The sequence below is a fragment of the Aphelocoma coerulescens genome, chromosome 14 (genome assembly GCF_041296385.1).
Source record: "Aphelocoma coerulescens isolate FSJ_1873_10779 chromosome 14, UR_Acoe_1.0, whole genome shotgun sequence".
NCBI classification, from domain to species: Eukaryota; Metazoa; Chordata; class Aves; order Passeriformes; family Corvidae; genus Aphelocoma; species Aphelocoma coerulescens.
The window spans coordinates 16,795,210-16,822,143 of record NC_091028.1 but is presented as its reverse complement, the minus strand read 5'-3'; the positions used below and the strand labels follow the sequence as shown (position 1 = coordinate 16,822,143).

General features: G+C 41.9%; 2 protein-coding genes across 11 annotated transcripts in view; one reads left to right on the top strand and one right to left on the bottom strand.

The window, feature by feature from the left end:
- Positions 1–1,262: 1,262 nt before the first annotated feature.
- Positions 1,263–7,578, bottom strand: CEP20 (centrosomal protein 20). 10 transcript variants are annotated; one of them, XM_069030044.1, is made up of 5 exons: positions 5,518–5,617; positions 4,917–5,114; positions 4,227–4,341; positions 3,225–3,367; positions 1,263–1,700 (listed from the first exon to the last, which is right to left on the bottom strand). In XM_069030044.1, the coding sequence occupies exons 1-5, from the start codon at positions 5,543–5,545 to the stop codon at positions 1,624–1,626; spliced, it is 561 nt and encodes a 186-aa protein (XP_068886145.1). In that variant the 5' UTR covers positions 5,546–5,617; the 3' UTR covers positions 1,263–1,623. The 10 variants fall into 10 exon arrangements, with proteins under 10 accessions (XP_068886145.1, XP_068886149.1, XP_068886150.1 ...); XM_069030048.1 differs by having other exon boundaries at positions 4,227–4,311; XM_069030049.1 differs by having other exon boundaries at positions 3,225–3,364; positions 4,227–4,311.
- A 1,257-nt stretch (positions 7,579–8,835) lies between these two features.
- LOC138118903 (multidrug resistance-associated protein 1-like) overlaps positions 8,836–26,934 on the top strand; it is a 48,373-nt gene continuing 30,274 nt past the window's right edge. Inside the window, 8 exon segments of the mRNA XM_069030224.1 lie at positions 8,836–8,913; positions 8,915–8,980; positions 8,982–9,056; positions 9,058–9,165; positions 21,290–21,466; positions 22,251–22,376; positions 22,773–22,910; positions 24,003–24,128. Of these exon segments, the coding sequence (XP_068886325.1) occupies positions 8,836–8,913; positions 8,915–8,980; positions 8,982–9,056; positions 9,058–9,165; positions 21,290–21,466; positions 22,251–22,376; positions 22,773–22,910; positions 24,003–24,128 (894 nt within the window).

The following is a 26,934-nucleotide window of genomic DNA, read 5'->3' as shown; positions in this document are numbered from 1 at the left end:
CAGGGAGCTCTGTGGCACCTGGGCAGCATCTGAATGATCTATGGTGGGAAGACAGAAAGCAGAAGTAGTGGCTTTGGTTACACTGAAACATTTGCATAGCAGAGCATGTTTGAGCTTTTGTGCTTTCAGAGCCTTTCTCTTTGCCCTTGAAAAGACAATTCAGAATCCAAATATATGTAACAATTTGATCCACTGGTTCATGGAAAAACAGGTGTGTAGCACTGAACTTCCAGAAGACCAAATTAAAAATTGAGGGATGGCTCTTCAGCTCAGTAGCTGAAGGTGACAGAGGCATGAGCATAGAGCAAACACTGAGGGCACACAGAGACTCCCTCGCCTGGCCCAGTGGTCAGCTGCCACTGATGCAGAGCTGAAGACTTACAGATGGATTTGATTGAGGTTTATTTGCAAACACATGTCCTCCCCTCCTGGCAGCAGTCCTGAGACACTCACAATCAGCCAACAGGGAGCTGCCAGCACTGCCAGTCACACGAAGGAGATGAGCTCACTGCTGAGGCTTCAAATGGATAAATGCAGCCTCTCTGCAATTCCACATTAGAGTACAGGCTGCTTGTAGAAGTAAAAGTATCCCTGCAGTGCTAACTGGGTCAGATCAAGATAAAGGCAAAACTTCACAGCATGCACAACTTGGGGTCCTTTCAAATTCACAAACTGCGAGTTCTCTTCCCCCCTCCACTGTACCACTTACCTAACAATAAAGATTTTTAAGGACCTGACTCTAGAGATTTATTTATACAAACCTCCTCTCAGTACCACTGGAAATATTTAACATTTATGCATTTTGTTAAAATGAGAAGAGAAAAAATAGATGTTACTTCTTATGTACCCCTGCAAGTTTGGCTTTTAAAATAAATTACCATTTCAAAACGATGTAAATACCTTAGCTAAAAAAGAGTTCTGGGAATCTGTAATCTACTATCAACTTTATTTTTAGCTTTGCCTGACTGAGTTTCATGTTGTTTGGGAAAAAACCCCAGAAGTTCCTTCCCCTCCCATATACCCAGTGTTACACTGTACAATTTATAGCAACTCCAGATGGAAAAAACTTACTCTCGTTTGTTTGCTGGCATGAAGATAAATATAGTCCTCATTTCCAGAGAATTAAAAACAACTATCCCTCTAAATCACTTCAATCTTCTATTAAAAATTTATTTTTCCCTTATTATCTTAAAGTTGCAGCTTCTTTTTAAAATGAATTATTAAAATGTTTAGTTTGAACACTCTCAAACTACCACACAGAATAAAATAGAAAAATTTTATTCAAAAGCACAGGAAAAACACACAAGGATACAAGTGCAGAAATTATAAGTTATTATATAAAAAATTATTGGACAAACCCAGTATATTCAGGTGCAATTCTAGACACAGGATTCACTGATGTGACTCCCTAGACAGTTTTCCTTCTATCAGCACTGAGGAAAGAAAGAGCCTTGCCAACATTTTTTAAATTGACAGTAAGTATGACCTTGTGATCCTGTCTCATGAGTAGATGTTACAAACTAAAATGGTCCCATTGGATTTATTGGAGAAATTTATGCAATGAAGAATGTCCTAAATTAAATCCGACAGACCCTGATAGGAGAAATTAGCAAATGAAAGATATCATCTCTTTATACTTCGTAAAATAAGAGGCTCTTCGATGCTCGTGCCAGCCATCCTTCCTGGTTCTGGAATTCTGTCTGAAAACGAACACAGACAAAAATATTCTCATGCATCTGGAGGTCCAAGGTGTGAGTACTATCTTCTACTATTATCAACTTTGATACACCATATCATCATAGAGAACCCAGGCAATTTTACAAATGAATGTTTCCATGAAGCTTTGAATCACTAGATTTCAGACAACTTCCAACTCAGCTGTACTGAATGAGCTAAAGAAACACCATATTCCACACCTTTTATCAGGATCCCCAGCCTGCTGGAATACTCATACACCTAAATAAGCAAAAGCAAGTTAGATGTTAAATAGGAGACTTGGCAGGTTGAGTTTATGAATGGACTTGACTACCTGAATATGCAGCCTAATTAAAAGAGCTGGATAATTAGTATTTTAAACCCACTGCCTTTAGGTCTCCACTAATATACTCCACAAACACATGCAGAAAGTAATTTCAGAATATATTGACTTAAGGTTCAAAGCCTTAAAACTTGCATGGTTTTTTGTGTTTTAAAAGCAATATGCTATTGTGTCTTATGATTAATCCTGACTTCTGTAACTAACAGTAACCAATTAAATCTCCATGTGAAGTTACATTGGAGTCAACAGGGCAGGGTGATCCTGCAGTCAGTAGAAACAAAAGTATACTTTAAAAACAATTTTCCTATATACTCAGTTTGTTTTAAAACATGGAGAAATTTCTGATAGGAATAATTGTTTTCTAACAAAGAGGTAATTTATAGAGTTTTGGTATGGAAATTTTGTTTCTTCAGCCCCCTCTTCTGGCAGAAGAAAAACAGCATTGTCTCAATGAATTAACTGTTAAAAACTGTTAGTAATTCTCACACTTTTTAGATGTCAGTAACATCCCAGGCCTCATACTTTTGAAATTTTTGGATACAAACCAAATAGTTCATAGTATTAACAGGACAGTAATAAATTTTCACAGTAAAAAATGAAGCAATATGCCAAGCAGACTCTTTGAAGGAAAAAACTGGACCAATTAACCTTTTCATTCTCTACCTTAGGTGGTATTAATTGTAACCAGTCTGAAAGCAGACCAGAAAGGGCAAATAACATTTAGCAGTGTTTACTACAGAGCAATGAACTTTGGGCTTAAGCTTTTGTGGGAAATGGGATATGAATTAGGTTCTCAGAAAAGGTTTATGCCCATATAAAGAACTGACAGCTAAAGAATTAAGAACTTTCTAAAGAAATTAGGTTAGCCCAGATAAGAAACAGAGATATGCCAACTATTTAATATATTTTATTGAGACTTTTGGTTAAAATCTTGTATTAAATTGCCAATGTAGTGAGACTGTCTTTAGCTGACCCTTTTCAGATTTGCAGTAGTATAAGGGAGTAGAATTTGGCCTGTTGAACCTTTAGGGAAATGGCACAGCTATTTGGTGTCAGATGAAAGCATTCCTTGCACAGAGGAGGAGGTACACTGTGTCCAGCTGCATGTTTGTGCTTTTATAAGCATATGCATGGTATAGGAAATCTAGTCACAGATAAAAGTTCTGCAAAATGACATTGCACCCACCTTTTTGATTTCTCTCAGTAGGTGGTTTGCCAAGGTTCTGCTTTGGACAATTCATCAAAGACACTTTTGGAAGGATATTCTGGGTACTTTCTTCTTTACCACCATGTAAGAAATGAGAGAGAATTCCATACAGGAGAGGTCTGCTTAAGGGAAAAATTACAAAAGTAGTCTGTAAAGTCTATGAAATACTGAGCATTAAAAATACATCCTTTACCCAGGAATTCTTAGATCTTAATATTTACTTCTACAATATGTTCAGATGTCTTTAATGATTTAAAACACATTATGCCAAGTATCATGACATAAACAAGCACAGACCTAAGCTCCCACTGAACACCAGCAGTCCCCTAAAAATCTCAGACTAAGATACACTCTCCACTGAACTCCAGCTCCAGGTGAAGAAATGGAGCGTGTTATGCACAAGAGCAGAGATCCACATTCTCACCTATGGATCAGAAGGACCCACACACTCACAAAAGATCAGACTTTGGTGGGCTATAGGCCAGTCCACCACGGTACATCTAAAACCTGGCTCTTCCTAAGCACCTGACAGATTCAGACAGCATAAGCTACAGAGAATGCTGAATGTCTGAACCTGCTTCAGCCCTCAGTTCTTTAATGCAGTTGTACTGAAGCACTGTGACTTTTTATCTAATCTCACAGTAATCTTTTTATTGCTCCACACAGCAACTCACAGATATGCAAAGAGCAGATCTACTTTCTGTAGAAAGCAGAACATACTGGTAAGAGAGTTGTGTTCTGGCGTGCAAGGACACTATCTGGAGAATGCCACCGTGTTGGCAGAATTCAGTGTTAGTCTGGAGTATGTCTGAAAATGGCCCCATGTTTGGCATCATGAAGCTGAATCCAGCACATCAGAGCAGGAATGGGATCAGCCACATTTCAATTGGTGAGAACATTTATATGTGATTTATAATAACGCTAAAGAGAAAAATATACTGGTATACAGAATATACAGTACATTCCAAAATTCCTCCTTACACTGATTTTCCACTTGCATCTTCAACTATATTCAGCTCTTTGGCAAGAAATTCTCTATCCAAGGGCACTTCAGGCTGGCCGGATTCTGGGAAAAAAATCCCTGAAATTCTTAAGACTGGTAAGAAAAATGTCACCAATTAACAGAAAACTTCAAAAGAGCATAAGAGCACACACCTCCCCTTTAGACTATTAATAACTAACAGTGTATTGTAATTCTAGGGAACTCACTTAAGCATTAGTGATTCCTACTCGTAAAATTTACAATAGGACATTACAATTTTTATCTTCACCCTAAAAGAATCTAAGGAAAATACTAAAGAAGTCTTACAGCAGAAAGATAAATTCATCAGGCAAACAACTCTTTCTCTAAACTACTACTCTCAGACATTTCAAGAAATTTGAGTCTGCAGGCTGTTATCAAGTTTTCTTGCTCTTGCATCAACTACTCTGTCAAACAATGTACCTCAAGGGCAAAGGAGCAGAGAGTAAGTTTTCTTGAAAACTAATGGAATGATTCGGCTTAATGCTGCAAGTAGAACTGTGGAAAGGTCATTTGTACCCTATTAATTGCCAAGGGAAGACAAGATTATGTAGCTTGTCACGCTTACTAATTCCATAATATAATGGAATTATTCAACCAAATAATCACTGATTACTATTACGGTGATGACACAAATTCATTGCCAATACCTGCTGTCAGAACAGATGCTGTGTATTTGTACTTGTTGTACTGCAGGTACTCCCGAATGAGTTCATTGATCAGGAGGTTCTCCCGGGACAGCGTCGGCCGCGGCTCGCTCTGGTCGTCCAGGGCATTAAACACTTCAGCTCTGATCCTCGCTCTGATTTGGGCAAGAGCTCCTCTTTTTTCCAGGGTGTCCTTTAAAACTATCACCATAAAAAGACGCGTTAATTTAAAGCCAAACGCATTCAAGCAGCAGCATTAATTACCCCGATACAAAGAGAGCTGTGGCGAACCCCAGTGCAACAGCGATAAGGTATCACTCACACCTGTGCACGTGTCAGCACCCACCAGGCCAGGCACGTCACACATACAAGGCAAGCCTTCGGAGAAGCCACAAATACATTTCTTTTAAATCGCAAGCATACGTTCTGGCAATTTAAGAAGTAGGATGTTACTGCACCAAGATGTGTTTAATATTTAAGTACAGTGGAATACAGCCCACAGTACACGAGGGACGGCAGTCGCCATTTGCGCCCGCGGCAGCTCTGAGACCCATCCAGGTGGCCGCGGGACGCCGCCGGCCCCGGCCCCAGCCCCGGCCCCGACCTGCTTTGAGCTCCGCCACCGTCGCCATGACCGCGCCGGGACCCGGATGGCGCCGCGCAGACTGCGCAGGCGCGGGACCGGGCGGGAGAGCCCTGAGGCGGCAGCGCGGGGCGGGTGGGAGCTCCCGCAGGGAACCCCGGCAGGGAACAGCGCGGGGCCGGGGCGGGAGCTCCCGCAGGGAACCCCGGCAGGGAACAGCGCGGGGCGGGTGGGAGCTCCCGCAGGGAACCCCGGCAGGGAACAGCGCGGGGCCGGGGCGGGAGCTCCCGCAGGGAACCCCGGCAGGGAACAGCGCGGGGCCGGGGCGGGAGCTCCCGCAGGGAACCCCGGCAGGGAACACCGCGGGGCCGGGGCGGGAGCTCCCGCAGGGAACCCCGGCAGGGAACAGCGCGGGGCCGGGCGGCGGGAGCTCCTTCAGGGGACACCGCGAGGCCGGGCGGGGGATCCGCGCTGTCCGCTGCCGGAGCTTCCGCCCGGCCCCTCAGGGAACGGGAGCCCCAGGGGATCCCTCTGCTGCCAGCGGGCAAGGTCGTGCCGGATAGAATAACCAGCATCAGCAGCGTCTCCGTGCTGCCCATGGAGCTACCGCTCGGTGTCCTGCTGTGCCCGCCCGCAGTCCAGCCCTGCCAGCTGGGCGGAGTGCCAGGGTTGCCGTGCTTTCTCCCTCTGTAATTTCAGAAGTTGTCAACGATTGGAGAAGGAAACATGGAAAATGAGAGAGAATTTCTCCCGTCTGTGTGGCGGAGGAGTTTTGTACCGACAGATGTACCGTCGATTAAAAGGACTCGGCAAAGATGAGCTTCTAATGAAAAGGACTTGCCAAAATGTAACTGTATATGGCATGTTTTGCAAACTTGAGGATCCCTGGCGTGTCTGGAGGCTTGTGTGTGTGCTCCGTGTTGCTGGGATGAGTCAAGAGTGTTTATTTTGTCAATGCATTAAGTATTTCCCAAAGGAAATGCAGCCGGCGTGGGTGAACAAACTGGGTTTGCCATGGTCTAGATAGAGCAGCCTGCTGGGGCTTGTAGGAAAATGTGAGTCGTCTTAGGCAGTAAAGCCCAAGACTCACAAGACTTAAGTGTGGAGGGTGGGGAGGTTGTCAGGATTGTTGTGTTTTGTTTGTTTTTTACATTTCCTCTCAAAGCAATGTTTATATGACAATCTTCCAAAGCATCTCTGGTAGAGGTCGATAAATAAAATTTAGGAAGAGCAGAAGTGATGGTGAAGTCAATGTGTTTCCTTAGCCCAGCAGTCGCTGTCAGTGAGTCAGAGCAGTGCGTGCCCCGACCACCCTGAGCCTGCTGCCCGGATCCCCAGGGCGACTCTGGGGACAAACAGCTGCTTATGTTTAATGTTACGGCATATTCATAGTCTAAACATGTTTCTCCGTATCCTTCCAAACTTCTCCATGACGTTGTGAGTCACTCTTCTATCACACCTGATTTCCCATTGATAAGTTGTTGCAGTTTTCCACACTGTATTTTCTGTCCTGCTTCAATTTGTATCCTACAAAAAAAGGTTCATATAGAATTTTGTGTGGTTCTTTTTTCTGCTTGCAAGGGAATCCCCTTTTAAAACAAGATTTCAGTTTCTATTTCTTGTATTAATCTGTGTTTTAAAAGATGCTGTTACAACAATGGTTTGTGAAATCCGTGTTCAGTGACTTCCTGGTACTCTGAGACCTTGGTTCTGTATCTCTGCAAGTTTGGCCTTGTGTCAGCTCTGGTTTTTCTCCTCCACAATAAATATTTTGAGTCCATTACATTTTTCTTCTGAACTCTTCTGCTTCCTCTCACATTAATTATTTACTCTGTATTTTGACTTTGCTTTGGTTTACAAGGAAATAGAATTAATTGCAAGAGAACTAGTTTAAGGTGGAGATCCAAGGATCATTATTTGAGGAGAAACATCATTAACATGGAGCATGACGACTGGTGACATTGGGACAGTCTGAAGCTGAGAGAAAAGTATTTAGGATGTGTAACTTAAATTTTGTTAGTCTTTTAGCTTACAATAATATCTTGAGAAAAACACATGTAGGTAAAAATGTAGTTTTCTAGAAACTCCTCACTTCATGCTTATTTACTGTCTTCTGCATATAAAAATAAAGGGACTCATACTTGAACATTCAGCTGTTCTCTTGCAATACTATAAAGATTTTAACATGTTATGAACTAAGGTATGGGCTAAACTGACAAACTCGTCGAACTTCTGACACCCAATGTGTGTGGCTTGATCTTTCTGTGATGATTCTGCTCCATTCATCAATGCAGATGTGCCCAGGGTTGGGCTGGATGCAGCTGCTGCTGCTCTTCAACCTGACACCCTGAGAATGTGGGATCCAGGGGGACAGACCAGAAATACTGCAGTTGGATGGACAATCTGGCCACTACCAGCACAGCTCTGAAACTGCAGCTCTGAAAGTGCAGGTGAGTGAAGAAGCAGTCTGTGATACACTTTTGGTATGTGTGATGCCTGCTTTTAAGTTATCTGTTAAACAAATGAGACCTCTTTTTAACAACTTTGTCCATTACCGTAATTGCCCTGGATGGACAAAAGCATTTTAAATTGACATTTGTGTGATTAAAGATTTCTGATGTTACTGTAGAGTACTATGTAACCACCCTGCTATTTCCTGCAGCATATGATGCCATTCCTACATACGTACCACCATACTCCAGCTGGTCTATTCTGGTGCAGTAGTCAGGCGAGCTGACTGGATTTAACTGATGCATTTTAAATAGGATGTGAAGAGTGCAGCGTGAGACACAACCCAGCGCAACCACAGGGCTGTGCAGTTAGCTCAACTAGTACATATTTTGATGCGAACCTGGCTGTGGATGTAGTTGTTTGGTTCTGTTCATGCTAGTCAACTTGAACTAGTTTAGGGCATGAAACCAGTGTAACTGGTTCACGCTGAGAAGTGAGCTATTTGAAGGTGAGCTTAGGCTTTCCCTGGGGCCTTCCCCGAGGACGGTGCCTTGGCTCAGTGCCGCGGGGCCCGGGTGCCAGCGGGGCACTGCGGTACCTCTCCTCGGGGGATACGTGGGGACCCTGCACCCAGGGGCCGGAGCAGTGCCACGGGGAGGGGGATGCCGTCATGCCCGCCGCTGGCTCCGGTCCGGCCCGGCTCGGCGGGCAGGTCCGGTGCGGGTGGGAGGCGCAGGACCCTGGAGGCTGCTGGGGCTGCCGGGCAGGCGGGCGCGGCTGCGGTGCTCCGAGGGCAGCGATTTCGCCCCGAGTACGGGGCATTTCTGCGTTGAACAAAGGTACGCGTTGGGCTCTGGCCGAGGCCCCTGGGCCCGTCGTCCGCCCCGGATGGGGAGGCGTTGCTGGCCCCGCGGGACGCGCTCACCCCCGGCCTCGCGGGCGCAGCCCCGGTACCCGCACGCGGCACCGCCCGCCCGCCCCCGCCGCACCGAGGCGGGGCCGCGCAGCGCGGGCGGCGGCGGCGACGGGCTCGGCATCCCCGTGACGCGGAGCCAATCAGGGCTCCGAGCTGGCGCTGCCGGCCCGGCCCCGTCCGCCGCCGCCCGGGCACGGAGAGCTGCGGACGGGGAAGCGCTGCTGCGGGAGCTCGCGGTCGCGTCGCCGCGCCCCATGGGGATCGAGAGCTTCTGCAGTGTGGGCGCTTCTGAGCCCTTCTGGGTGAGCGACGGGATGGGGCCGCGGCGGCGCGGCTCGGCGACGGCTGCCGGTGTCGGCACGGAGGGATGGCGAGGAGCCGGATGGGACGGGGATGGTGGCGGAGCCCGAGGGGGCTGCGCCCGGCAGCGGGGAAGCGGGAGCCTGCGGTGCAGGCGCTCCCCCGGGCAGGGCACGGCGGCTGCGGTGCGCCGCGGAGCGGCCCCGGGCCGGCGGAGGGGCCGGGCCGTGCCGGCGGCTCGTGGTCGCCGCCTGGGCGCGATGTCCCTCCGGCCGGGTCGCGGCGGGTGCTGGCGCCCCTCGTGCGCGGGGTTTCCGGCAGGGAGATGCTTGGAGGGGAAAACTGGCGAGGGGGTGCCTGCCCGGGAGACTGGGAACGAGTTCCCGAGTGGCCGGAGCAGGTCTCTGCCCACGCGTTTGGCCGCTTGGCTGCGTTGCTCGGGGCCGTGCGGGTAACAACAATAACGGTGCCTGACGGCTGCCGTCACACGAGAGCGGTGCCCGCTCTGAAGGAGGCCACAGACACGCTTTATGCAGCTTTATCGCATGCTTGTACAGCAGTATTTTCGCTCTTCCTTCACGAAGAGTGGTGAGCGCAGGTGCTGTGTGTGAACTGAAAGCCAGCTGAGCCCAGGTGAGCGATGTGGGGACGTTGCGATGGGGTCTTGCTCAGCTGAGACGCGGGTTCCTGTGCGGTGCACGCGGGTCCTGGCAGCAGCGAGGCACCTGGGAGAGCAGGACCGGAGGGAAAATACATCTCAGGAGCAAACTGGTTGTATGTAGAAGGAGGTTGTGTGGAGGAAGGGAAGAGCTGGAAGTTGGGAAAACTGAAGGCAGCAGAGGGGAAAGAGCTACTTGTGTATTCATCAGATATTTGCAAAATAGTTTTGAGCTAATGAGCTGCCTTACTAGTTAAAAAATAAAATAGATATCTCAACAAATACCACTGTACTGTTTGTCTCAAGAACCATTAGGGTATTACTGAACAGATATTTTTAAAATTATCGAGACTAAGACAATTAGTTTTTTCCAACTGATCAAAAGTGACTCGGCTGACTTACTTTTACATTGCTTATACTAATATCACTTTTCTCCTATTTCTCAGCTTTTTCAGAACTGGCTATATGATGAGTTGTCATTATGCATATTTTTTTCTCTCCCCTGGAATGAGACTTTTCATTTGAAGGGCTAAGAAAATACATGTTTCAGAATTAGTCTATGGAAAAACTGACTTGAGAGAGTAGTAGGATTGTGAAAAAGAGCTGCCAGCTCATCCTTTGAGCTGTGGAATTGTAACATCAGGTAGACACAAGAACTACACTTAGGATGTTGGAAGCAACTAGTTTATATAGGATTTCTGACAGCAGATTCCTTTATTAGGAAAACTGTTCTCATGTCTATTACAGCCATTTCTGGTTTTTTTGTAAAAACTACTCCATACATTTTTTCCACTAGTTGCACTGATTCCCAATGGTTTGCGATTTGTCGTCCTTCTCCAGATCACATGGACTCTGCCTTTAATTTCTTCCAGCTAAAGATCCTATGGGTGTGGTTTGATTTCTGGATTCTTCTGATCCTGGAGAAGAACAATTGTGCACTTGAGTTGGAGTTAGATGTGCTTGCAAAAATCTTCCTTCATGCTGAACTTGTATTCATAAGTAACACTCTGTTTCCACTTTGTTGTTGCATCATTCTCAGTAGGGGAGAGTAGTAATGCCAGTTTGGGTGCTTATGGGTACTCTTGCTGCTGCTTTTTCTGGCATTTCCATTATTGCTGCTATTTAAAGCTGAAGCTGTACTGGATTTTCAGAAATTGTCTATGTATATGCTGTGTTTACTGGGCTTTTAGATATGTCCTGCGATTGTGCTGCGGTTCTTCCTGGCTTCTGGACTTCACTCTTGTACTTGTCAGAGCTGGGTGATAGCTGGATACACAGTGGCACATGTTACTGCGCTCATGTGGTGGTTGCATTGGCTGTTTTGGTTGGTCCTGAAGCTTTGGTAGTGGAGCAGAGGGATTTCTGGCAAGCTCTGCTTCAAGGAGAAGATGTGTTTTCTGTTAAAGGGGATTCTGAGTTGTGGACAACTCAGTTTTAAATTGTGGGGGAGACTGTGGTTGAAAGGACCTAATGGACCCTTAAAACTCTATACTAATCTTCTTAGGCTTTGCTGGCCAGGATTTTTCTTGTTTGCACACCCAAGGAATGTTATTGTTGAAAGTTCTTGTCTGAGAATTAAACAGATTGGTTTTATTTAATACTTACTTTGAAAGGTCAGGAACCCAAGGAAGATTGCCATCTTCTTCACTCCATTACTTTTTTTTCTTTCTCACTGTCTAATCTATCTCTGTGCCCCTACTCTGTGTTAACTTCACTGCAATCAGATTTTACTGCATGTAGTTATTTTATAGAACTTTACTGCATCTTGCTTCCTTTGAACCAGACTCCTTTATTAGATGAATACTGTTAACCCTTGCTTGCTGTAGCATCGCCGAGTGTCTTGGAATGAATATTCCATCCATAATATAAAGAAAGGTCCAGCTGTGCACCATAAAGTTACTATTTACTGATAGCTGTTGATGACAATAAAAGCTTCAAAAACTGTAGTGGACTTGGGGTAACGTTTTGCACTACTTGCATTCCAGTTCAGTGAATTTAAGGGCCCGTTCAAGCTGTAAAACTTTGTGACCTTACACATTGAGATAGCTTTGGCTAGAGTATCACTGCAGTCTACCTTATTTCAATACCAGCACACAAAAACCCAGAGGTAAAACAGGGTGAGGAACACTGTGATTCCAGGTAAGCAGGATAAGTGTCACAGCAGATGTAGAACTCACTGTACACTTTGGCCTCCTGACCTGGATGTCTGGAGATATCTGCACAGGCACAGTTGGTGGTCTCAGTGCGTGTACATTTTGAAATAATATGCTGTTTTTGCTTTGAATAAAATCTTGGTTTCAGTTTTTTTCAGAGCTTGTAAAGCCCGCAGTACCATGTTTAGAGAAGTTTTTTCATGTTTGAAGTTGCTAAAGGAAGAGGTTAACAGTTTTTGTGACACTGAGATTTCAAAGCTTTCAATAGGGCTTTTATGAAAAAGAAGTGGCAAATATGCATCTGAAACTTTTGAGGTTCTTGCTTATACTTAAGGGAACGTGAGATAAATGGTTTATATTTGTATAAGTTCCTGTCATGTCGTTCATAGGCAGACACTGTTTATTTTAAAGTTAATTTAGATAGAAGTTAACTTCTTTATTTCAGTGGGAATTTAGCAGAATTTTTTTCCATAGTTTTCTAGTTGGGCTTTTTGTTGTTGAGAAATGATTGAAAGCAAGTAATTGCATTCACTTCTAGGAGAAAAGCAAGTTTTCAGCTTCTCTGTTTTGTTTTGTAAACCAGAGTCCTGTAATGATTCAAGCTGTATCTCTGGCTGCGTAAACTGTGGCCCATTTCTTCCCTGTTGGTTCAGAAAGCTTTTGTGAAGCCTCTTCACTGTTAGTAAAGAAGTGGTATCCACATACTGTTCCAGGTTTAGCACTTTGTATGAAAACAAACTACAGAAGAAAAACAGACTGGATGAGTGAAGATGAGGCAGAGCCTCGTGTGCAAAATCTGGGGACCAACTTGGAGGGACTGGGCTTTGGTTCCTTTGCTATTACGTAGAGTTCTGTCTGAGGCTTTCAGGCATGTTTGTCTGCCTAAATAAATGTATTTTTTTAGTGTTTGTCCAAAGACATTATATTTTGTATTTGGTTGACATTGCTGTAGCAGGAGAGATCCATAATGTAGCTTGATAGAATTTTATTTTAAAAAAAGGTATTAATGTTCTTTAATGCATTACAGTTATTTACTGACATTTGTGAAGTGATACTGTGTGACATAAACAGCTGCTGTGCTTACGTTGTTCATGAGGACACCAGTAGTTTTACTGAAATAGACTTCTGAAGAAAAAGCAGTCTTCTTATGTACGGAGCAATTTCATATTCTGAAGATCTGTGGCTTATGCTGTCACACATCAGATAGGCAGTAAATTGGCATGTCTCTTGGAACCCTGCAGCTTTTTGCACTGTAGGATATGTCTTTAGTGCTTTTTCAGTGTGTTTGTGGCAAAGCTGCGGGAGGGAGGGACTTGGAGGTGCTGTGGGAGAGTACTGGGTGAGCTTGATAACAGCTGAGTTTAGTCTCTTCTAAAGAGTATGCAGATCAGGAAATTGCTTATATTTGCTGACACAGGAAGGTCATATGTGCACAGCATTTGGAACAGAGGAGTAGCAGAGTGTTAAACACGGAAACCTTTACACAAAATGGTGCTTTATTGTAATTAACAGTATACTGCATGATTTTCATGCCTTGGCTGTTGTGTTTTTTGGCGATGAAAGCCAGAGGCTTATTTGTCAGCTTTCTTCCATTTATGAACAAGGGTCTAAATGTGCATAGAAAAATAAAACTTAGATTAGAAATGAAACTGGTATCCCTTGATCCAGAATAGATAAAATTAAGGGAAATACAGGGAAATTAAGCCTGATAATCTGTTGTTGATGGGGATTTTCTGAACAGATGATCTGTAGTTCTACAGCTGGCAATTCAAAGTTGCTCAGAAAAGTTAAATGAGGGAAAAAATGCGGCAAAATGCCTGAATAACTCATGCTGTTTCATGCAATTACAATGCAGTTTACATTGAAACACTGTGCTATACTGGGACCCAGTGAAGGTCAGTCCGGGTTGTGCTGAAGTCACTCTGGGTCACATCTCTAAAAAGCGTACTGCCGGGTACTGACCTTTTGCTTACTTTTAATAGTCAGAATTCCTTGCCTTACTGTTTTCTCACTCTTTGCATCTGTGGTAGGTTCAGATACAGTTTATCCCAACTTAAGTTCTTATCTTAGTCCCTAGGTAAGATTGTTACCCAGGTGTGTTCAAACTTCTCAGTGATTTGAACTCAAGGTACAGGCTGTTGCATTATTAAGCAGAAGCCCTGTTTTTGGTGCAAAAAGGAGATGGAGAGCAGGAATCTTTTTCTTGTATCCTTTTAGGTAACAGTGATTTCAGTGAAAAACTTTGCAGAAGGGTAAGCTCCATCCTTTGGTTCTGAAACTAGTAGTGGTAAATATTTTGTTGTCAAATGGCCAAATGTTTTGTCATGGTACTTGCAGATACGGCAGGGTACAGAAGTGCAACGTTAGTAGAGAGAGGCTAAATTTTAATTTTGCAAGAGCTAATATAATCTGTTAGATGTTTCTCTGACACACACACAAAAAAATAGCCATAGTTTGGTGGCTTTTAGCTTCCTGGATTACAAAGCTCAGCTCTTGTAAATGCTGCAGGTGCTCCTTTCTCTGGTAATTTGTTAGCACCTGCTTCTTATTTTAGGCTAAAGGGGAAAAAAAGTGAAACATGCTTTTTTTCCTTGGAATTTTACACACAGCTCCAGCTGATGTGGTGCATTCTATAATAAAGGATCTCAACTCTTTGTAAACGTTTGGAAATACTGATGTTTTGGTTTGGGACAAGGAGGTACAGACACCTGATTTAAGTTCAGGACCAGTTATTGGAAGGTAGAGGCTTTTTGTTGGGTGTGTTAACAAGTCAAATCTGCATTATGTAAGTCATTACTGTTGAGAACTAAAACCATTTATAACTTGCTAAAAGCATTTCTAATAGAAAACAATATGAGAAATTAAGGGCATTTTATTGTCACTGCAAACACTTACTGGTGTTTTCCGCCCTAATTCTTCTTAATATAAACAATTAAGAAATTTAGGACTCTTGTTTATTACATGGTTATTATTTTTTGTCACTTTTCTACCTCTTGCTCTAACAATCTTGTCTTTGACAACATTAAGAGATTTTAAGAATAAAGCTTAGATTTCAGAATTTGAAATGAAGGAGGGCCATGGTGTCTTCCCTTTTCTGAGGTCTCAAGCTTCATGTATTATTTTGGGAAGCTGGGCTAAAAGACTTGCTTATGAATGATTTAAGCCTCTTCATTCAGACCCAGGACTTGCATGTCAAAACCTCAATTGGAGACCTGTATTTTTTGAGCTTTTGCTAAACAGTTATTTGTTCTTTCCTTCCCTGACTCCTACTAGCATTTTAACCAATGAGCTTCATGTTTAGTAGCAGGAGTTTTGTTCCATTCATGGTTTTGTGATAAGTCCAGAATTGCTTGGTAAGTTCAGTTCTCCTGTAGTAATAAAGAAAACTCCAAACTATGCTTTTTTTTGTGGGTGAATATGATCTCCATGAGGGTTGGAAATCTGAATCTAATTCTTAAAACTCAATGTGGTAGTTACCATTAACATTTCTTATTTCACCTTTGTGGCAGTAGAATAACAAAAAGGCAGAAACTTATTGATCTAATTGGGCTGTTACTGGCCCGAAGAAAGGTCTGAGGACTGTGTGGGGATATGAGCACCTATCCTCACATGAGCCCATGCAGGGAAGTGCTGAAGTCTCTTCCCAAACTGGCAGTCAGGCTCACACTGTTCATTTGTTCCGTTGCCTGTGGTAAGTGGTATAGTTCTATGCAGAAGCATAATTCCACAATTTCTCCTGGCAGAAGTAGTTTCTAGAGTCTGTGGAGATCTGGGAATGAGATCAAGTATTTGGTTGTGTGGCTTTTACTTTTTTAGTAGAATCCTGGGTTTATGTTTTCCAAAAATAAAAAAAATATCACTGCTGCCTTTCTTTCATCAAGTGTGTAAAAAAAAACTGTTAGAAAAGTATTATTGTAAAACCTGTATAAGTGTCTTAAATTTTTCTTCTGCCTCCTGTTTTGCAGAGTACACCATTAGATGCTACAGTAAAACTTTAATTTTATGTAGTTAGCACAGACTCTAAAGGAATTGGCAGTGTATTGAAAGTTTTATATAAGTACAGCACGGGGTCAGTGTATGCACCACCACAAAGGTACCATTTTATTTTCTGCACTAACCTTAGTTGCAGGAAAAACAGCTACATTGTGTCACAGGAGAGGTCTGTGCCTTTTGGGTGACTTCCTATTTTTTAAGGAAAAAAGCTAGAGGAAATAAATGTCAGCTAATGTGGAAAGATATTTGTCCACATATATTGTGCTACTTCATCTGGACTTGATTCTAAAGCCAGTGGATCCTTTAATGGAAGTAGTACTTTCTTTCAAAATAATTTCAATATAATAGGTATAATATTTTCAAAGGACTTAAAAACACATAAATAGAAAGTTTGTGATGGTTATTTGAATGTCATATGTCTCCTTTTGTGATTTGTTTACCACTTTTATGGATTTTGTTACTGTCTACTGCTTGTTTCTCTGAATATTGCTGTGAGGAGACAGGAGAGCTGCAGGTGTGGGTGTTCCTGCTGCTTTTTTAGGGGTTCTTGAGTACTTTTCTTGTACAAATATCTGTTGCTTGTCTTATGAACTTGTCACTCCCTGTGATGTAGCCTGAACAGTAAGCACAGCAGAGAAAATGTGATGCTGGTGAAGATTGTGCCATGATCATGCTTGTTTAGGCTCCATTCTAAATATGCTCTTAGACAAATGGTGAGCTTCAATACAGGTTTCATGATCTGACTCCAAAATATGAATGGCAGAACAAAGATGCCATATCAGGTATGAGGGACTTTTAAAGCAAGGTCAGAGTTCCTTTAAAGCAGCTTTAAAAAAGAGGTCCTTTTCTGCACTCTACCCCCCTCCCTGTTGTGCACTGATGCAGCTCCTCTGAAGATGTATGCTCAGCCAGATCTGCCAAATCTCCTATCTGGGGAGAGGCAGGAAATTTGCTGTCCTAGATAAATGCCATGAAGCTATTGGCTTTTATCCTACACTGAGAGAGAGTGGTTCAGTCAGGTCATGGGTTTATAGGTGCCACACTGGGGAATTTTTCAATCCTGTATCTAGAGAGCTGGCAGATTGTAAGACTTCCTATTTCAGTGGGAAAGTGATGATACTATTATAATGAAAGTTGTCAGCTGCAATTACAGTATTAGTGCCTGAGAGAGCTAATTACTTTCACTCAACTAAATGTAAACATTGCATTAAACAAAAAGTCCTTTTTACTGTTAGGGAGATAAGATTGAGAAGCTTTATCTTGGTATTACAAGGGAGGTGCTTCTTCTGTGGGTGATATTGAAGTAGTGGGTACACAATGTCAGTGTCAAACTCCATTTGAAGGAGTAAGTGTTGACCATGATGTTAAGATTCCAGTGTGGTTTTGTAATTTCATTTTTTACACAGGTGTGTGGTAATGTTTTAAGTCACTTCTGAATCACAATTTGGTTCGTGCAGGTGGGTTTAACAGTGTGGCTAGCAGCCTGCACGTCCAGCACACTTGCACACAGCAGGCATGAAACTGAGCAATTTGGGTCTCTCCATTTCTGCCAATGAGAATTTTAAAATGTGCTGTTGGTCAAGTGGGATTATTGATGTGAGAACAAGCAACCCCTGGCTGCTCGCTTGACAGCCTTTCCTGGCTGCCAGGAGAGGCAGCCAGCATCAAATACTGTTATTCCTCAGATTAGCCATACTGGAGGCATGCAATTGCCCTTGGTCTGTCTTCCCTCAGCAAAGGCAGAATAACTGGTCTTTTGTGTTGCAACTTTGTCTTACAGTTCTTCTGCCAATGTTTTTATCTTGCCTGTTCCTGAAATTTTAGACAGGAATTAGTATAATTATTAATTTTCCTAGGGTTTATGCACTGTTAAATAGTGGTTTACCTGTGAATAGATCCACTTGATTCTGGGGAATGCCAAGCATTTTTTGTGCCCTTCTTGTAGACAGACGGTTTCATTTCAGATGTGATAGGAAGCTTTTTTGTGCCATGAGAGAAAACATGCTACAGGGCACTAAAACTGTGGACTGGTATTTTTGAACCATACTGCTGATGATAGAAATGAAAACTGAGAAATAGGTCAGGTAAATTTAAAAATACCCATCTGCTATTCTGGGAAACTTTAAAACTGTTAAGGAACTTCTGAAAAGAAAAACTAATCTGCAACTATTTAACATCTGAGATAGGGTTCTTCTGGACTACACTAAAACTAAGCCAACAGTGTATCTCTACTCTCCCAGCATCTACCAAGGAAGGAACAAGGATTGGGCTGATTCTTCTCCAGTGGGTTCCTGCAGTCACAGCTTAAAATAAAGGCTGCTTCCAAATTATACATTCTAATAGCTATAGACCTTACCCCTTTTTTCCTCCTCGTCCTTTATGGCAGGAGGCTGCTAGCTTGGGTAGGTTTTCAGTAGTTGTATCTCTGTCATTTGATGTGACTTTGCAAAGTAGAAGAGTTAACTGATCAGTCAGAGTGAAAATTGTTAATCTTTGAACTGAGAAAAATGGAGTAACTTCATGTTGTAATAGAACTTGCTAAAATAGTGTTTCTAAAACTTGAGTCAGAAAAAATGTCATTAATTTGTTAATTAATGTCTGTTAAATACAAAGGTCTGCTTCAGTGAATGTTTCTGCATTTTTCCATGAAGAATTTTTGTTTGTGATGGAAAAAAACAACTGAAACTGGGTTTAAATAAAGCAAAGGAGAAGCATGTATTTTCCACTGGCAGAAGTAGTCTAGACTTGTGTAAGTGAACCCGTAATTTAAATGTGAATGCATGCTGGTTTCGTGATGAGAGTCACGTGTTTTCTAACTGCAGTGGAGTCTTCTGAAGCTGTGGTGTCCTCCATGCAGAACTTGGGGTATGCCTGCCTTTTGTAATGGATCGAGTTCCTCTTGACGCTGTCCACTGAGGGCTATCACAGCTCAGTTCAGACTGAGAGTCTGCTGCTAATGTGTCCTACAGACAGTCCATGGCCTGCTGGGGGAGTCACTCCGGTGGCCCCAGTGCCTTTTGGGCTGGTGTTAACTGGGAAACTCCAGTAGCTGCTGGTCAGTCTGCAGGGCAGCCGTGACCCAGCACGTGTGAACCTGAGTGGAAGGGTCCTGTGAGGACATTGGGTACTCAGCAGCAATTATTGGTCTGCAGCTCTGTTCCTGTCTGTTACTGCCTTGTGTAGATGCCGCCTGAGGGAATTGCACTTGGGGAAGCAGCAGGAAAAACACTGCTGTCTCTTCTCTTCATGTGTTCCTTGCCTTTTGCCACCTGAAATGAATGTAAAATGGAAGGGACTTCTGTGTCTCACCTCTGTGTTGCCATTTCTTTTGTACAGAGAAGTGTTTTTAAAGCTAAGCATGCTCCTACTTGATAGCAACAGCCTCTGGATGAAATCCTGGAAACATATGAAAGAACTGATGTTGCTGTTAAATTCTAGCAGTAGTCTTGCCCAAAATTATCCATTTGTCCCATCTTTCTGTTCTGAACCCTGAAGTACCATTGCATTGTACACTCTTGCCTTTTATGCAGAAACAAACACCTCCAGATAACTTGTAAATATGAGCGTCAAATGAAAGGTTGCACATGTTTTTAGAATATCCTCCAGCCAATATGCATAGTAGTCGTGCATACAGCACTTCTTGCTTTTATTTTGCCACATGTCAGTGATGTGTGTTACCTGCTCTCTGACCTTGCTGGTATTTGCTAGATTCATTTTATAACAAGCATTTAAAAACACTGAAAAAGAAGTTAACAACTTTCTAAACTGTGTATAGATCTCCAAAAGTTTACTCAATAAAAAGATGTCAATGCTTTTGTTTGTTTCTTGTAAAGCTGATTACATCCTGTTGATTTACTTGTATAATCTTACACTGTCTTAATTTGTGAATTGTAAACTGTTCTGCAGAGTCATGAGACTTCTTCTTGGCTGTTGTGCTGGAGTAGAGCAGCTGGGACTTAGAAAGCCAAAAACATTTGTGTGGTGGCTAAATGTAAGGATGACTCAGCTGAAATTTCTGATGAGTTATGCAGTCAGGAAACTTAATAAGCGTGTGGCTTGCTCACAGCGTCTCACAGCCGCTGCCTTGTCACGAACTACTTGTGTGACCCCTACACAGATACATTCAAACATAATTGGGCATTCTTATGTTCAACCAGTGTTAATTCCCTTGAATTGGCTGTAGTAAGCTCAGAGATTTTCTAAAAATGAAAAATTAAAAATGATACAAAGTGAGAAGAATTTTTAGAATGCTGTGGAATTAGAGGAGAAAAATAACAGCTGAGTGTCCTGTGTGTACTGTCTGTTGTATCTAGCTGAGAAAGAAATCCTAGATTCTGAAAGAAATCGAGGGAAATGGGGAAGGAAAATGTATCTTCCATTGCTCTTTAGATCTATGTTCTCTTTGTCATTGTGTTTGAAGCTGTTTATTCAGTGGAAGATGGGGATAAACAAGGATCAAAGTGGTGATTCTGGGCAGTGGGATCTGCATTCGGCTTTGATGTTGGAATAGAGGGAACAGGCACTACAGCTCCTTTTGGTTCTGTTTCCTCATCTATAAAATGTGGACAATGGCACCTGTTTCAGTGACCAGCTCAGGCTTTTACAGAGGAGTAGGATTACTGGCTGTCATTATGTCCCAGTAGTGGTACTGGTGTTTTGTGTAGTGTAAGCTGTGCAACTGTCTGAAAAAATGCTTTGCCACTGAAAAGTTAACACTATAGTCAACAAGCCTTTGGGCATGGGACTGCTGCTCTTGGCTCAGTGACTTTTAAACAGAAGCCAGGGAGCAAAGCTTTGGCTGTTGAATATTGCAGTCCATCTGCAGCTGCAATATTGTGCATTGGATTATTCGATTGGAGAGTCAAAAATCTATGGCACTTGAGAGAATGTGTTGCATGTGATAATTTTTCGGCAAGGTCAGTGATTTTAAGGTAAAATTTGCTGCAAGAGATTTTCCTAACTCAGAGCAATTGTAAATATGGTATGAAAACTCACGTTACTACTAAATAGTCTGTCATTGTGAATAGTCCTTGTGCCAGTAATTAAAACAGTTACGTTTTTATTACTGTGAGCATCAGTTTTGGTTCGATTATATGGTGATTTATCTTGGGTTTGAGAATTGTGTTGAGAGAAGTAGGAAAACATTGAGTTATGTCAATTTACATTCTCTTGTTGAGTAGGAAATGAGCTGCAAGGGTAAGCCTTTAACTTGGTTCTGTGCCTTGTTGTGGATTTTTTTATTCTGAGTCCCTATTTCTGATTTTCAAATACTGAAGTTCAGTGTTGGCTTTGTCTGTAACTTAGCCTGTTTTCTTGCCCCAGGATTGGAATTTGACATGGCACACAGAAGATCCAGACTTCACCCCATGCTTTCAGAACACAGTCCTGGTCTGGATTCCTTGCATTTACCTGTGGCTCTGCTTCCCAGTGTACTCCCTGTACCTTCGCCGTCACGACAGGGGGTATATTCAAGTGTCAAACCTTAACAAAGCCAAAACGGTACGTGAGTCTTTGAACAAAATCAGAACTTATCAGGCTTGTTTTGAAATTGGAATCTATTTTCAGCTATGTTTTAGCGCTGTATTTTTTTGAGCCTCAGTCCTGACCCATGTGCACACTTCAGGTATAACTTATTTGTTCTGCTTGTGCTTGATTTCCCAGCCTTTCCTGTTTCCATTGCCCTTTTATCAGGCTTTCTGAAATCTACCCTGGCATTGCAACAAACATGCAAATCCTTTTAAAGACCAGTTGGAGAAGACTATTTTAAGGCAACTCAATCTCAAAGCCCATATTTCTATCATAAAAAGAATTTATTATCCTGCCAGCTTCTTAAATTACACAGTATACATTTCTAGAGCTGCTGCAGGTGTTCTATTCCACTTCAGTTGTGAAACAGGTACTTAATGGTTTTGGATTTTTTCTTCCCTGTAGAATAAGTGCAAAGTTTTAAGAAGGACTTTTATTCTTCTTTTATTAAGAAGAATAACATAGTGTATTAGAGAGGTTTTTGGCTCTGCAATCTGTTATTCAGGAGTGAGATTGACCAGCTTTCTGCTTCATGATAGACTGAATTACATGGTATTAAAAATCAGTAATTTTTTTTCTTCTAGCTGGAATTCAATAATTAAAGCCAAATTGCTTTTCTTTTGTGCATATGGTAGAATTGCCCAAACGATAGGATCTGATTATGACTCCTGCTAACATGTAACATCTAGTGTTCATCTGTATATTGTGCTGCATTATCTTTGTGAACTGATGTATTAAAGACACTTTTTTCTTGCAGGCTTTGGGCTTAGTACTGTGGATAGTCTGCTGGGCAGACCTTTTCTACTCTTTCTGGGAAAGAAGTCAAAATATTTTTCGAGCTCCATTTTTTCTCATTAGCCCTACAGTATTGGGTATAACAATGGTAAGTTCTTCTGCACAGCCATTGTCCGTGCAAAGGTTTAAGCAATAACACCATTTTGGTATTATTCACAGTGCTGTAATTCTTTAATTACCAGAAAAGTAAAGAAGTAAAAGATTGGCAGCTTTTGACAGTACTTTTGTGTATGTGACTGTTTATTTCTATGTAATGTATATTCTTTTCCCTTTTTTGTCCACTCCTTATCTTTACTGATACAGAGAATTTCCTATTTAAATGTATTTTTGAATTACACTTAAAATTTCAGGGGTTTAGAAGATCTGGGAGATACTGGATTAGAAATGTTAAATAAGCAGACTTTAGCACAGTACCTTTTATATGTGCATAACCTATTGTAAAACTTAAAATTTGTGAATATGTTTTCATCTTATTTGTCTACAGTTGCTGGCCACATTTTTAATACAATATGAAAGAATAAAAGGGGTCCAGTCTTCAGGTGTAATGACAATTTTCTGGTTCATCTCATTGTTATGTGCCACAGTGGTTTTTATATCCAAAGTAAAACATGCCTTAAATATGGTAAGTGTTTTTTAGCCTCATTCAGTTGAAAATAATCCCAAATGCTGCAGTGATAAAGTAGTTGCTTGGTAATTATGCCAGTCAAATCAGTTAATGATTCATTTAGTGTACCTTCATTCCTTGGGTTGTAACAGCAAAAGCAGCAAGAATTAATGACTTCTGTTTTGAAATGCTCATGAAATTCATAGTGATTTTAACTGTAGTAACAGTTGCCAAGAAAATTGGGTTGGCTGGTGGAGAAAGCGGATGTGTCTGCTCAAGTACACTCAAAGTGTGTAATCTTTGATATCAAACTGCTCTGGCTGGGAGTTTACATCATCTTCCTGTTGATTATACAGTGGATTTCCTGAAACACTTTGTTCAGTGCTGGTGTGATCTCACCTGCTTGGACAAAATCAAAATGAAATATTTTTATGCTAATTTGCCCTGTAGTAAGGCCACCTCAAATAACAGACTAATTGTGGAGCTGCTTCTTGAACCTTTAAGATGCATTGGGAATTTTGGGAACTTTCAGCCAACTTTTATCTTCAGCTGTTGGGAATGGGATTTTACTGAGAGTGGGTGTCCATCTATCCCTGTGCTTTGATTTCTGTGGCTTATGTGTTAGCATCAGTCCCAGTCAAAAAACTGAAAGAACCTCTGAATTTTGCACACAGTGGAACAAAGTGTAATCTAAATTCTGTTCCTCTAATTCTTATCTTCTGTGTGCATACTAATTAAAGAACTTGCTTTCAATACTCTTTGCTACCCAGTGCATAAATGTCTTGCTCCTGTAAGGAATGCACTGACTTCAAATTGGGGCTGTGTTGGCACAAACCATGTGTTAAAGAGAACTTTTTACATAAGAAATCCATGCTTGTATTTTTATGGTAGTGACTGAATAAAAATAAATATGTCTTTAACATCCTCTCCCCTCGCATTACCTTCCCTTTACCAAAATAGACACTGACTTTAATTTGCATGGGGGGGGTGAATAGTGTAGCACTTAGTTTGCAGAATTTACAGTAAGGAGCTGTTTTCTGTTTAATCGTAACATGTTATTTAAAGTAAATTCCTCAAGCATTCTAATTGGAATATTACCTTCCTTTGTAGGGTGCTGATGAGGATGCATTTCGTTATGTCACCTTCTGCATCTACTTTGTCCTGGTATTAGTAGAGCTCATCCTGTGTTGTTTTCCAGAGCAACCACCTTTGTTTTCTGAAACAGTGAATGATCCTGTGAGTCTGTAGTATCACATGTGTAATATTCTGTGTAATGAGCTCCAGGGCCATAATCTCCCAGATGACAAGTAATTAAAATTCTGCTTTTTATTTGGTGATGCAAAAGAAGCCCATAACATGCAAAACTGGGGGAAGGGAAGGGCTGTATGTAAGAAAAAAGCACAAAAATACTGTTGCACTCATTGCTGAATAGCATTCCTGAAGGATAAGTTATATGTATTTATATTCAGTAGTGCTGCTGGCAGTTGGTGGGAAATAGTGATTTGAAATGCTGTGCTCCTGGTTATCTGATATGTTCAGTAGGCAGTAGCATGTGGATTCACTTTATTTGAACATGGGGAAGAATTTAGACCGGGAAAGCTTTTGAACCTGGGCAGGTTCAAATTTCTGTTTTTATCAGAGTTCTGTTTCTATCTCTCTTGTGTCAAGTAAAAATTTAATCAGCTCAGATTCAAGAGCAGCTGATGTTAGAGGGTGGTTTGGATGTAGACATCTAATTTTACATTGACATGATCTTTTCTGCATGTGTTCTTAATTATACCGGCTCTATGGTGTGGATCTAAAGTGACCCAAGGGGTGCTGGATCATCCTTGCACCACCTCTGGGTTAGATGTTGAGTCACGGTGGGGTGGCACTCGCCACTGCCTGGAGTTTGGATGTGCTGAGTTTAGGAAGTTCAGTTCCATACAAGGTCTAATTCTGGTTTGATGGCAGTTAAGTGACGCTGACTGGTGAAGGAAAGTGTGAAATATGTGAGGGGGGAAATAAATACTGCCTTTGTAACTGTGGAAAGGGTTCATGACCATTGCACTTACTGAATCCCACAGTTACATTCTCCACCAGTCTCCAGGATGCCAGGGGTGCTCTGCTTGGCCATGGCAGACTGTCTGTGTGTGTGTGCCTGGAAGGTGGAGCATATTGCTGAGTCTTTGGATCCTCTTTGTCTTTTGGTTCTTTTCATCTCATTCAGGGGTTAAATATATTTGACCAGGATACTGTGGGTGTAAGGAAACCTTTTCTTCTTTGATCATGGTTGTAGTAATTACAAGGTGCTTTGAGACCACAGTGGTTTATTTTTCTGAGTATTTCTAGGAGTGTCTTTAGGAAACGGGGCAGACTTCAAATTTTAACCTTCCATTTTGTTGGGGAAAAGAGCAAAGAAATCATGTTAGTCAGTCTTAAATTCTGCTTTATTCCCTTTTGCCAAATATTTCCAAACCAGAAATGTCTGTAAGTCTTCAGTAAAATTTTAGTGTATGTTTACTTAAGCCAACAAACTACAGTGAAATTTTTAAGATGTAGATGCTGATGTATGTAGAAGTCAGACAATGTGTTTTGTATCTTGTTTACATTACATAAATCCAGACTCATTAAAACTTTTCTTCATTCTATCTGGCATGAAAGTCAGTAGGATTATTAATTATTTGTGTGATAAGTATTTAATTTTATCAAAAGTAGTATTATTTAAAAAGTAATCTAACATGTTTTAATGTTTTAAACTTTCACTTTATGCAAACCAAGGCGAGTTTTTGGTAGTACAAGATCTAGTGGGCTCTTAAATTCAGAGTTTCCACCAGCAAGTAGATTTAAAAAAATACAAAGGAAAAAAAGCAATACAGCATTTTATGTAAAGTTCTGAATATTTTAAAAATTTGATGTAGTTGAAAGTATTCCCTGTATTTGCTGAAGTAGAAGTCTGTCTGTCAGGAAAACAGGAGTGGCTGAACTCTCAAAGTTTTGTCCCCTTCCCCTTCTCTAACTTTAAAAACTTTTATTTATTCACTAATTGATGGTATTGGATTTGTTTGCAATCATTTTACTGCAGGTGTTTGAATACTTTGGAGATGTGAAACTCTTATCCCCTTTCAAAAAACAAAAGCATCTGTCTGATACATACTTTTATTATTCCTTGTAAAAGTTGCAGAAAAGGTTATATGAAGAAGAGAAAATGCAACACTCTGTTTTGTGTAGTTGGATTATAACACGGTGCACGACAGCACAGAACAGGAGAAGCCAGGCCACAGAGACATGAGTTAAAAATGCATATGGTTGAAACACTTGGCTCTGGCTCTTTTAGTTGCAATACTCTAGTGATGTTTGGTAACTTCTGTAGATAGAATATCTGAGTTGCTCCAGTTATAGTTGATGGTAAAACCAGTGGTTTGTTGTGCCTAAGGAGTGGTGTTAGCATTCCTTAGATGCTGTTCAGAGCTCTGAAAGAGGGAAGAGAGAAATGTGCACAGAAATTCTGCAAGTAAATTAATTTTTCATACCACTGAAATTCTCCCAGCCTTTCTTAATGCTCTTTTAACCCAGCCAGATTAGGAGAAGATGTGAACCTGGAGAGCAGCTGAGCGAGCCAGCCTTTGTGCTGGGTGTAGGACCTGAGCAAGCTGTGCACTGAAGGAGCTGTGCTGAGCTACTTAAGTATAGATACTTTAGTTTCCCATACATATTTGATGAATGAGATGCAGGGCTCCTAAAGGGTGTTCTGGGGTGCTTTTATGGAGTTTACATTTTTTTTTATTTGTGCATCTGTGTCAATGGAGTCCTAGCACTTCACTGCTAGAACAGGAGAACTGAATTTTTCATTCATGATTAACTACCCAATTAACATATTTGTGCCCTCATATGGTAGCGTACCTTGCATTGACATAGGCACTGAACATGACACCTGGAGAGACTGTCTGGCCTGCACTGGCCTCTAGAATTCCTTCAGCTGTTTGTTGTGTTGTTGATATGGAGCACTGCTATTCCTGTGTCCCAGTGGTTGAGCCTGCTGTCAGCCCTGACGCTGTGCTTG